At 41.4% G+C, this 12880-nt stretch overlaps 1 protein-coding gene across 1 annotated transcript in view; it reads left to right on the top strand.

Moving 5' to 3' along the window:
* MTM1 (myotubularin 1) overlaps positions 1-12880 on the top strand; it is a 405405-nt gene that overhangs the window by 114045 nt on the left and 278480 nt on the right. The window contains exon 4 of the mRNA XM_086918601.1: positions 12272-12366. Coding sequence (XP_086774727.1) covers positions 12272-12366 — 95 coding nt within the window. The remainder of the gene's footprint in view (positions 1-12271; positions 12367-12880) is intronic.

Here is a 12880-nt window from a genome sequence, read left to right as displayed (position 1 = left end):
ACCATCCTCCGGGACAACGTCGCCAACTTCGGACTCAACCAACTTGTCAACACACCGACACACAGAGCAGGACAAACCACTCGACCCAATCTTGGCTTCAGGAAACAGCGCCCACTTCAGCCACACAACGCAGTCACCCTGGACCGGCCACCACTGCGACCACTTCACAGTTGAGTAACCCAAATCAGCTAAACCGGCCCCCGCCCGCCATGAAGGAACAGGAGCAAGGTCGCCGACGAGCAACTGAACCCTCCCTCCCCTGACACAACCTCACCTTTGCATCTGATGCAAACACCGCAGCCAGAGAACAACACATGTGGATATCTAACTGCACAGACGAACTTGCCCCTCTATGCAACCCCGGCAAACAACGCCCCAGAAAAGCTGCCTGGTTCACTACCGACCTCCAAGAAGCCAGGCGCACCTGCAGAGGCCTGGAGAAGAACTGGAGGAGCACCAAGTCAACCGACAACTACTCCACCTACAAGCACCCCATGACTGACTACCACAACCAAATCAGAGCTGCCAAGAGGAACTTCATCCACAGCAAAATCCTCACCAACTCCACCAACTCTTCAAGGTCATTGACGAAGACTGTGTAAGAGTCTTGTAGAATCCAAGGGTGGATTCTTGAAAAGATGAACCTGCAAGCAGAAGGGACAGAGTCTATATCATTCGGAGGTGACCTGGAACCTCGGAAGAGCAATGATCACCGATGACAGAAGATGCAAAAGTGATGACGGTGACCTTGTCGCTGCAGCCGTGAGGACCAGGTCATGCTTCGGATGACCAGGTCCCACATCAGAAGTCGAGAACCAGGGGGTCGGTCTCCGGCGGGAGCACCAACAAGCCTTGACAGCAGCAACAGATGTGGAAAACGATGAAGGAGCAAGTTGGGATGAGCAAGGTCCAAGGGACTCGCCAAGTGCAGGAGAGTCAGAACAGGCCCAAACAAGTAGGGGAGCCCACTGAAGCAAGAAAAGAACCACCTAGAGAGGATCCACTGGCAGAAGGCATAGGAGTCTCAAGAGGACCTCGAGCACCTCACCAAAGATAAAGGCCCATGGTGCAGTGGATCTTAGCAGGAAAAGATGCTGGAGACTGGAGCTTCTTCCAGCCTTAAGATCTCTGCGGTAAAGAGCCACCAAGTTTTGGCAACGGCAAGTTGACGCAGAGCACAGGGGTTCAGTCCCAGCTATTCCATTGAGGGGTACTGGCCTCAAATTTGCAGAGAGGACAGGTCTGGCCTTGAGGGAGTTGCAGAACCACCAACTCCTTTGTTGCTGAGCCTTTCGGAATCTGTGGGACATCAGGATGACCCTTCAGGGTGACTTATTGGTTTTAGGTGTAGTGACGTCCGATATAAGGAAAGCTATATCTGTAGTAAGTGGTGCTAGCACCACCTTACACAGGCTGCAATGGCAGGCCTGCAGTCATAGGTTGAGTTGTCTCTCATGGGTGGCATAATACATGCTGCAGTCCATGGGAGACCCCTGGTGTGCCTATGCCCTGGGTACTTTAGTACTATACTACTAGGGCCTTAAAACCCTGCTCTTTACTGAAGCCTACTCTTAGGTCTCCTATCCCTACCATTTCACTTCAGTACCTGGCTTTTTATTCCATCTTTTGCACCTTGACGCCTTTGGGCAAAGTAGCGCTTACACAAATCGCCCTTCAATCAATCAGTCTATATACTAGGGACTTACATGGGTACACCAGTAGCCAATTGTGGAGGTACGAAAGTACTTACCATGTCAAATTGAGGCAGGAAGCACAGTGCCTGGGGTCCTGATTAGCGGGATCCCAGCTAGGCTAGTCACAAAAACATACCGACACCATCAAAAAGTGGGGGTAACCATGGAAGCAGATACTATTTCCTACATTAGTGTACAAAAGTATAAACATTTTTGGAGTCCAAATGCATTCTAGTCTCTGCTTACCTGATGAAGTAAAGTAAAGTTCTGCAGAAAACCTTTCTCATAATGGTTTCAACTTCTTCCCTGAGTAGATTTGTATTGAGGAAACCTTACCTGTAGTGCAGACAGACCCAAGACATTTGCCTGGTGGTTCCATCATTGATAACTGCAGTACCCCAGGTCAGATTAAGAATCAATTTAGCACAAATCCAACTCAATTTAAGCAGAAAGAAAATTAATTAATAGGAAATGGTTGTTGTTTAACAGTCATTGGCTCAAAAACACTCTCCTTCACCGGTGCCACTTTTGAGTTAAACTCAACAGATTTTGATCACCTTTGACTTGTCCAAGTTTCGTTAGGTATCCCACTGCAGCTATCGTAATATGGACAGGAAATACCACCACTGCTTACTTGTAATGCAACTTTGCAGTCCTAAAATTTCAAGTGTCACTGCACACCCACAGGGAATAAATAATTCGGATGTTGATTGATCCGCTTTCATACTGTTATATTCTAAGCCATGTTAAGTTGTGTACTGTAGCTTTAATAATATTTGTTATGTTCTGCTGTCACTGGGTTTGTGAGGTCATCGCATCTTGTCCATGGTGGAATGTTCTGTTTCAATAGATGAGACAAACTGATCAAGCTCAGATGACACTGGCAGGGATGTATGACGTTACAATGCATCCTTTTACCACGCATACCTTTACAACGCGGTATTTACAACGAATACCGTTACAACGCATAGCGCTTAGAGGTGCTGGATAGTGGTAAGTATAATTTTCTATTCCAACTCCAGTCCCCGTGGACACTAGGGAAGGTGTTGGATAGAAAATTAAACTTATTCCCTATCCTAGAGCGCCCTCCAGCGCAATGTGTTGTAATGGTATGCGTGGTAATGCCTGCGTTGTAATGGTAGTGCGTTGTAAAAACTTCGTTGTAAACGTTGTATACCCACTGGCAGATGAACAGATGTGTAGGTTTTAACTAAATAAATCTTATTTTATTCATTCATCTGACTTACACATGGACTTATGGATTTACTACATATGTTTGGCGACGCGGGCCTACACAGCTGAACCCACGCATCTATCTTCAACTTCTCAAAAGGATTTTCTTCTCTAATCCTCATCAAGCCATTTGCCTCAACTGTCATTCAGTCTTCAATTTTTCTCAACTTTCAACACTTTTGAAGACCAGCTTTACCTCAAAGACTTTCAAAACAAGCTTTCAATATTATTCTACAGCTTCAACTCTTTCAGATAAGTGACTCTAAATTTATTTCAACATTTTACTGTGTACACTTAGTGTTTTCAGTTGTCTATTTACACTGTATGACTTTCCAACTGGCTTGTGTTTCGTACTGTGGCATTCTGATTTCCTTCTATGTGCAGTGAAGAACGGAAATAACAAAAAAACAAAACAAAAACTTATTTCCTTTGTGCAACCCGCACAATTTCTAGCGCATTGTTCAACTTTATTTTTCTGCATTTTGTCTCAAAGTGAACGAAAGACTGTGACGTTTATACGTGTATGTAGTACTGAAATTTTAAACATACACACTGAAGTCTTACCGGCATTTCCTTCAGCGTCTCTGAGCGAGCAAAGGAGCAAGACTTCTGCGCGAGCGTGTGAAGAGCGAAGGAGCGAGACTTTTTTACGAGTGTGCGTTGACAACGTCAATACGTACAGGACGAGACTACGTCAATCAATTGAAGCTCTTTGCACATGCTCGATTGTTTGGCCAACCATCGTGAAGCTGTTTTGCCAACCACGCAGTAGTGTTTCTTTTTAACCATGGAACAATGCTGTTATCAGCCACGCTCGTTTATTGAGAGGAGTTGTGACATCATTGCCTTTGTTTTGTTTAATTCTATTTCTTTATGGTCATATTCTACAGCGTCACACTACTATCTTCTTCAAAGATTCCATTCTCCATTATTCAACATTCTTTTCTCAAGAATACCATTGTCTTTACTTAGACTGTGGATGCATCATTCTACTTACAACAAAGAAGAATAAATCATTTTTTTTTTGTCTTCTATTGAAACTTTAAATTCTATTCATTAAGAAATGGACATAACACTTTTGTTTATCTATGAACATGGGTTTATGATATAGTATTTTAAAGTTTGTTATTTTTATTTTGTTTATTTCTATGATGTCTTCTTTACAGTCTATCAATGCTCCTCCTTCTTTTCTTGACACTCCAGGATATCCTCCAGTGAAGTGGGATATTTGGTTTGACGCCTTTGAGACATATTTAGGTGCCATTGGAGCTTCAAGGTATCGTCCTGAAAGAAAGAAATGTCTTTTATTGTATTCTCTTGGTTTCGAAGGTAGATCTATCTTCAAACATTTACCTGATCCTCCTGTAGATAACCTTTACTGAACAATTAATTCGTGACCAATTTGTTGGTCATTGTAAAGATAAACAGATTAGACAGAAGTTACTTTCTATGGCAATCCTTCTCTCGAAACCATTAAAGTTGCAAAAAGTATAGAAACTTCTCATATTTCTCTTAAAGAATTAGAAGACAAACCAGTAGATAGTATTAATTTTGTTGGTAGTTCAAGGAAAGTGAAGAATAAATCCACAAAGGCTGTGAGCAATTTCCCTCCAAGGTTCAAAGATGGTGTTTCTGTACCTAACAATATTTGTTTACGTTGTGGAGGTTCTATTCATAGTAAAGGAGTTAAACGTCCAGCGTTGAATTCTATGTGTAACTACTGTAAAAAAAATAGGACATTTTGCCACTGTTTGTCTAAAGAAGAAATTTCAAAAGAAAACCATAGCTTGTGTAGTAGAATCAGATAATGACTCAGATTCTAAAACTATCTCTGTTGTCACTGACCATATAGAGTCTGACGATACATCAATACCTCTTGTTGGCTATAAGAAACTTAATCTTTTAGCAGATTCAGGTGCAAGGATCACCATGATTACTGAGGAATTGTTTCATGAAACATGGGGTGAGAGAGAATTATTTCCTCCTGATAGGAAACCTATTTCCTATGAAAAACGTAGAATTGCATTACTAGGATTTTTCGAGGATTACTTAGTTTAAAGGTAGGAGAATAAGGGGCAAAGTTTATGTGGCTGTCAAGGGATTGAACATTTTAGGATGGTTTCACCAGGGTCTTTTCGGCATGCAACTCAGACCAGGCATGAAAGAACAAGAATTACTTGTCTCTTGTGAAGAGGAAACCACAAAGTGGGTCAATTAATTTCCTTCTGTTTTTAGTGATCAACTAGGTAAGATCACTGGATTCAAACATAAAATTATAGTTAAGGATGGAGCAACTCCCATTAAACACAAGCTCAGGAGTGTTCCTTTTAGCATTAAAGAAGACCTTAACAAAGAGTTAACTATGTTATGTGAAAAGGGAATTATATAACCTACTGACTCATCATTATGGTTGTCTCCTCTTGTAGTCGCACGCAAGAGAGATGGAAAACTTAGGGTATGTGTGGACCTCAGATCCTTGAACAAGGAGATTTGGGTTGATTCCCATCCTTTACCTAAAATTACGGACCTATTTACCAGTATCAAAGGTGCGAACATTTTTTCGAAATTAGACCTGGCTAGTGCCTATCATCAAATAGAGCTTCTCCCTGAATCACGATCTTTAACAGCTTTTGTGTCTCCACTTGGTACTTTCCGCTACAAAAGGATGCCTTTTGGACTAGCTTCGGCGGCTTCAGTTTTTTAGAGGGTGATGCAAAACTTGTTGAGAGATGTTGAGGGTGTTCTTGTTTTTCAAGATGATGTTTTGATATATGCTGAGGATGATGAAACACATGATAGTATTGTTAGGAAGGTCTTGGAAATTTAAAAAAAAAATGGAGTTGTATGAGAAGTGCAAATTTAGTTGCAGTGAAATAGAATACTTAGGTCATTTACTTTCTCATGAAGGAATCAAACCAAGACAAGGACTAATTGATGCTATCATGAAGGCACCTATACCTAAAGACTGGTCTGGAGTTAAGTTGTTGCTTGGGTTGTTGGAATACTATTCGAGATTTGTCCCTAACTATGCGTCAATAGTTAGACCCATCAGTAATCTGCTCAAGTTTTCTACTAAGTTTTCATGGACAGCAGATTGTGATCGTGCTTTCATGGAAGTGAAGGATATTTTGAAGAAAAGTGATGCTCTTACACCTTTTGACCCTGATCTGCCTTGTTTTATCACTGTAGATGCGAGCAAGGTGGGTTTAGGAGCTATTCTTACTCAACGTTCTGGTGAAAAAGAATATACAGTTGCCTTTGCATCCAGAGTTCTTAGGAGTGTTCAAATTCAGTACTCTGTTATAGAGAAAGAACTGTTAGCTTGTGTATGGGCTATTGATAAGTTTCGATCTTATGTTTGGGGTTGGTATTTCAGCTTAATCCCAGATCACAAGCCATTGGTGTCTATTTTGTCTGCTGGTCCCAGCAAATGTTGCACACCTAGGATCACTAGGATGGTTACAAAGTTACTTCAATATCAATTTGATGTCACACATATTTCTGGTGGCAGACTTTTTGTCACGTTATCCTCAGAGTAATTATGTGAGTGAAGGTACAAGTTTCCAAGACTTAAATGTTGAAGATGAGGAGGATTGTTTTGTGGCATCAATAGATGTAACTAGTTTAGCTGTTGGGTCTGAGGAAGATTGGAGAGCATTTTTGTTAAAGGACAAGGTGTTGCAAGAAGTGTTCAATTTTATCAAGAATGGGTGGCCTAAGGAGAAGTCTTTGTCTTCTGAATTACAACCATATTGGAAGGTAGAGTCAGAAATTTCAATTGAGGATGGTTTAATACTGAGATGTGAGAAACTTATTCCACCTCATTGTCTTAGACCTACTATTATGAAAGAAGCTCATGAGGGGCATTTAGGCATTTCTCTTACAATACGTCGTGTACGACAAGATTTATGGTGGCCAAGCATGTATAGTGAGATCAGAATGTTTGTTGAAAATTGTCCAGTGTGCTCTTTTTCTGAAAAATCACTTAAGGTTGTTGTTCCACCGTTGTCTCCTATTGAATGTCCAACCAGCCCATGGGTTAAAGTGGGTATTGACATTATGGGTCCTTATGAAGTTTTACCTTTGGGGATGAGGTTCATTATTGTCTTGATGGATTATACATCCAAGTGGCCTGAGGTAAAAGTGGTAAAGGAAGCTAGTTCGTCTAGTGTTATCAAGTTTCTCAAGGAAGTATTTTTGAGGGAAGGTTTTCCTCAGTTTATCATCTCAGATAATGGGACTCAGTTTGTAAGTGTGGAATTCCAAACTTTTCTTAAATCCTGTGGAGTCAAACACCTTAGAAGCTCACTTTATTATCCACAAACCAACGGTCTTGTGGAAAGAATGAACCGTGTTGTGGGTGATTGTGTTAAGTGGGCGGTTAAGGGCAGGCATGATGTTTTTGCATCCATTGAAAGTATGTTTTGGTTTTATAGGACAACACCGCACTCCACCACGAAAGTTTCGCCCTTTGAAGTACTAAGGGGAAGGAAAGCTAATATCAGTTTTCGACCGGGGTGGATGTGTAAATGGTCTCACTCTTTAGTTTATGTTGAATCTGTTTTAGAAACAGTCAAGACCAATTCTGAATTAACACAAAATAAGGAGAAAGCATGGTTTGACAAAAAGAAAAATGTCAAGATGGTTACGTTGTGTGGGGGAGATTTTGTTAGGATTAAGAATTCCACTCACACAAAGAAAGGGAAGAGTAAATATAGTGAACCCATCAAGATTGTGCGAATTGGTGTCAATGCTGTTCAAGTAGAAGGAGGGTGTTGGTGGAATATTTCGAAAGTTGTAAAAGTAAAAGCTAGTGCAGTTTCTTGCAATTGTGATGCACATGACAGCAATATAAATGTATCTCGTAGGAAGAGTACTAGATCTATTAAGTTACCTTGTAGATTTCGTGATCAGGCACTGTTATACACTTTTATATTGTAGTGTCTTTGTTTAGTTTTTTTTCCTTTTATTTTCTGTAATCTTCTTTCATGTAATGTTTAGTTAAATTTTAGACAATGTATTATTGTTGTTCACACTTACTGCTTCTTTTTCCTTAAGGAAGAAAAGGAGGTATGTTATATTCTAAGCCATGTTAAGTTTTGTACTGTAGCTTTAATGATATTTGTTATGTTCTGCTGTCACTGGGTTTGTGAGGTCATCGCATCTTGTCCATGGTGGAATGTTATGTTTCAATAGATGAGACAAACTGATCAAGCTCAGATGACACTGGCAGATGAAGAGCTGTGTTGGTTTTAACCTTTTTATTCATTCATCTGACTTATGGATTTATTACACATACATTCCACTTTTTTGTTTTTATGGATACTTAAAACTCTATGAGCTTCCTGAAGGGACTTGCCCAGTAGAAACTTCCTGAAATGCAGTAGACAATGACTCAAAAAAGAATACTTTTATAGTGAATCAAACATATTTGCAGAATATCTGGATGAGCTACAATTATTCAATTAATAATAACCCTGCAGCAGCAGTTCTGGAATTTGGTTCTCCTCCTTTATTTTGTTTGTGTGTAGTGCAGTACTACTTACGCATTAACTAGAGACTCCTAACGTGGTGGGAATGTTCTTACTTTATGCATGAGGTTGCCTTCTTATGCATTTTTTCTTGCAATGGCAGCCTTATATATAGGTTTCTAACCAAAGAGGCGTTCAGAATTGTGGTTAGTTGCTGCTTAACACTGCGCTTTGTGGGCATGTTACTTGAGTGTAACTATGGTTTTTGGATTCTTGAAGAATAAATAGAGATTTCCTTGTCCTCGGTAGGAATGAGGAATGTTTCTTCTTTTTTTTTTTTTAATTGTTATTATTGGCATTTAATAAGATGACACAGAAATACAACAATACCACAAATGAGAATCAATAATGCACAGAAGGAGTAACAAAAAAGAAAAATGTAGAATTTAGAGAAATTTAGGGACAATAAAGAGAATAGGAAGCGGGAGGTGGGGAGGACTGGCGATGGGGATAGTAACATCACAGCATGATGATAATGAAATTTATACAATTACACACTTGTGATGGCAAGTGAGGCGAATCATCAAATTGCATCATACACCAGACAGCAGAACAGCTCACTTATAATAGTCATCAGATGTAGTGTGTGACGCATGTAAGGAAATCAGGAGTCATGTAGCCGAAGGGGACGTAAGCCCAACATGATATGTAAATGAAAAGATGTCAGTTGACATGTGGGCCCATTGTCACGTTAGGTGATTGTGCAAGTGGTTTGTTCTCCGGTGTGTCCCTGGTGCGCAGATCAACAAGCGGAGGTTTCTAAATGTCTTTGGGGTGTGACCACTGGGGCATTAATTCTCATAATTGAAAATGTTGTTCAGAACAATTTGTTGTATTCTGTATTTTGGCCACTATAGGTGTGGCAGGGTATACTCAGACATGAGTCCCTTTCTCACTGCACCATCAGGATTCAAGCAAGCCGGGCCGAAGAAGGCTGAAATGCCAGAAACCGGTCCCCGGTAGCTTGTCTCCTTTCTGGTGAAGAATTGGCTTGGTAGTTTAGTCTGCCCTGTTCCCATGATGCACTGGGCCAGGGACAGACTGATTTGCATATAGCCAGGTTCTGAGCTGGGATGGTGCAGTGAGATAAATAACGGTGATGGATCAAGCCCTGATCTTTGGACTGGGTAAGAGTGGTCTGCTTAATTCAGACACTCTGTTCATCACCACCCCCTTTTCTGAATCGTATTCTGTAGCCAGGCGTCTACTCTGGGCACCGGGCGTCTGCCCCATTTCATGGCCACCCCGCTTTAGCAAGGAGGAGTAGCTTAGCAGTGAGTCTTTGGACTCTAGTTGGAATGTCTTTAACATAGCCCAATAACCCGATCAAGGGGATTAATTGAGCATGGCATGATGTCTAGTTATTGCTTATATGGTCAAAAAAGACTTTCTCCAGAACTCTGCCACTTGGGGCACATACATGCCTGTTGGAGGAGGGAGGCTTGTGTCGCAGCGCAACAGAGGCATTTGGAGTCTATCTTGAACAACTGTGCTGGGGTTCGATCTAAACGGTGAAAGAATTTAAAATGTATTAACCGCAGTCTGTAATTTGGAGAAAGAAGCACCAGCTTCCCACAGCAGAATGACCACTGAAAGTCTGTTAGGGAAGTGCCAATATCAATTTCCCATTGTGTGCAGGCTCTTGGTGTCACAACTAGAGTTGTATGCTGCATAATGTTATACAGCCGGGCTATTAATTTGCAAGGGGATGGTGTGGTGATAATGTGTCCGAGTGCATGCAATGTTGGTAGCTGGGCTGAGAAGGTGTCATGAATGGTGTGCAAATGGCCCTAATTTGATAGTACAGGAGAAGGTCCAGTGCAGTGGATGGTGGTGAAGTGTTAGCACCAAAGGATTGCAGGAAGGTGTTCTCCGAGCACAGATCAGAAAATGCAGTGATGTGTCTGTATGCTCGCAGTACAGCGCCCTGGTCTTGCAATGGGAGGATCAGAGGGTTATTGTCTAAGGGGATTGAGGGTTCATAAATGCAAGTTAGTGTAGCCCTTTTCCTAAGTCCATCCCAGGTCCAGCTGACACATGCCACGGTACCAACTTCGGCCCATGGTATTTTGTGGGAGGCTTGGGGGGCGTATAATGCCTTGGAAAGGGGCCATGGAGCTGCATGATCTATTTCGACTGCGAAGTGGGATTGATATGGTGTTCAGTGAATCCAGTAGTGTGAGAATTGTGCCTGGGCGCATAATGCATATACGCCGTGCCTAGGAGCCCCTGAGTGAGAGGCAGGGTAAGTTTGTCCCAGGAGATGCGGAGCTGCCTGTCAGCCCAGACTGATGTAACTAAACCAGGCCACATGCGACACAAGAAATGGGCTGTGAGTGGGAGGGGGACATTTAGAAATAAATAAAGGAATTTGGGGAGGACAACCATGGGGGTGGACCACCATTTTGGCAATGGACCTCCGGCCAGCCAGAGAGAGGGGTAATTTTGACCAGATAGGGATTCTGCCTCTAGCCACTTGTTCGCGCAACCGTAATTGGCTGTCCATATCTCTGGCGTGTCTCGACTAAGTCATATCCCTTATAGCAGACCAGGTCAGTTGCCCACCTCAGGGGATAGTCTGTGTGGAATGGGTGTGTATTGGCAGTGAGGGGGAAAAGTATAGATTTAGCCCAGTTTATATGTATACTGGAGAATCCGCCAAAGCGAATCGCCACCCGTGTGATTGGTGCCAGGTTTTTGCCAGAATTGCAGATGTGTATTGTGATGTCATCAGTGTACATTGAAACTATCAATCCCCTTGATGTGAAACCTATGCCCCGATTTATATGGTGTTGCCAGAGTCTGGCAGCTAGGGGTTCCATTGCTATCGCGAATAGTAATGGTGAAAGTGGGCAACCCTGTCGCATGCCTCGAGTTATCGAAAACAGGTCTGAGAAGGATGTTCTTTTATTAGAAGGCAGGTAATTCTGAATTGAAATGTCCCACAAGCAATTAACCCCTTCGATGCTGATGACGAGCTCAGCTCGTCATCAGCCACGGGGGGCATGTGCAGATGACGAGCTGAGCTCGTCATCTAACGCGGCTTTTAGAAAAAAGCTGCGTAGCCGAAAAATAACCGCTGCAGCGATTCGGTTAAGACTTTTGCCACTGAGTAGCTGTGTTAGTGCTGTTATTGAATTAGATAATATTTATGGAGCAACTAAATTCTGAAATATTAAACTCATTAAACAGGTGAGCTGTGACTTGGATTTTGTTTGCTTGTAGAAATTGGTGCGGTAAAATGATAAAAAAAATGTCAAAAGTGTATCGCCCAATATTCTCTTGCGAGCAGGGTGCATTTATTATTTTTGCAATCATTAGTCTTTACTCTTTCTACAATCACATGTGGATTTTCATGCGAGTGGCCATGCACATGCCAGACTTGCTTCTGAATGATCCACCTGCTTGGTTGTTTTGTACTATCCTTCTAGACCACTCATTCCCCTTCCATCTAAAAGTTCTATATCCGTTTATGCTATTACTCTGTGTAATACAGCGTTTTACACTATAATGCACATTTTCAGCTTGTCAGAGGTATTTGCATTTTAAGAGCTGGTACATTCTTTACAGGCCCTGAAATGTTGGAAACCAAGGTCCACAGGCAGAGCCCCTGCCTAGTAGTGCTTGTACTAGCCAAAGTGATCAAACTTCTCATTAGGCGTTTGCACTCTGAAATTATTAGCACGTTTTTCTGACATAATCTTCAGTGATTCTTTTTTAAAACTCAGTTTTGAGAGACTTGTTCACCCTGGATATTTTAATTTGGAAAATTGGTCCTAGTTTAAGAATGTATTTATTTTTCTCTTATTGCAGACAAAGATGTTACCTATATGTGCCCATTCAATGGTCCAATTAAGGGACGAATTTACATCACCAACTATAGGCTGTACTTCCGAGGTGAGGAAATGGTGAGTACTATAGATATATTGTTACATATTAAAATGTTTAATTGTATACTACCTTTTCGAGGAACCTGGTTTTGTCCATGCTCCGTGCATTAACCATACTAAATGTATGATGAAGATCTGTGAAGGCACTAGAAGGTTTTAAGATGTAGTGTCTGTCTGGGGGTCCATCAAAGTACCTTAGATTTCAGTTAAGTCCATGATTTTAGCACAGGCCTTAGTTGTTCGAGTATGCCATTGGCAAATTGTGATTATCCGATTTATAAAGGTATTAGGCATTATTTTCATGTTGCTCACACTGTTGTCTTTTAAGATGTGCATGATAAATAAATGTGTATGTTTTTACTTTCTCTGTAACATAGGAAATGTCAATTTTCATCTGTTGGATGATGCTGGTCTGTTGTATCTTTTTTTTTAGCCAATACGATGAAACCTTTCAGTGACAAAGTCTGCTGTTTTTTGGCAGAAGTAAATGCTTCTATTGATTATTTTGTGAAACTTTCTTTCAGCATGATCT

This window comes from Lissotriton vulgaris, chromosome 4_1 (genome assembly GCF_964263255.1).
Source record: "Lissotriton vulgaris chromosome 4_1, aLisVul1.2, whole genome shotgun sequence".
Taxonomy (NCBI): Eukaryota; Metazoa; Chordata; class Amphibia; order Caudata; family Salamandridae; genus Lissotriton; species Lissotriton vulgaris.
Note: the sequence above shows the minus strand (reverse complement) of the source record. Positions and strands in the feature narration are given on the sequence as shown.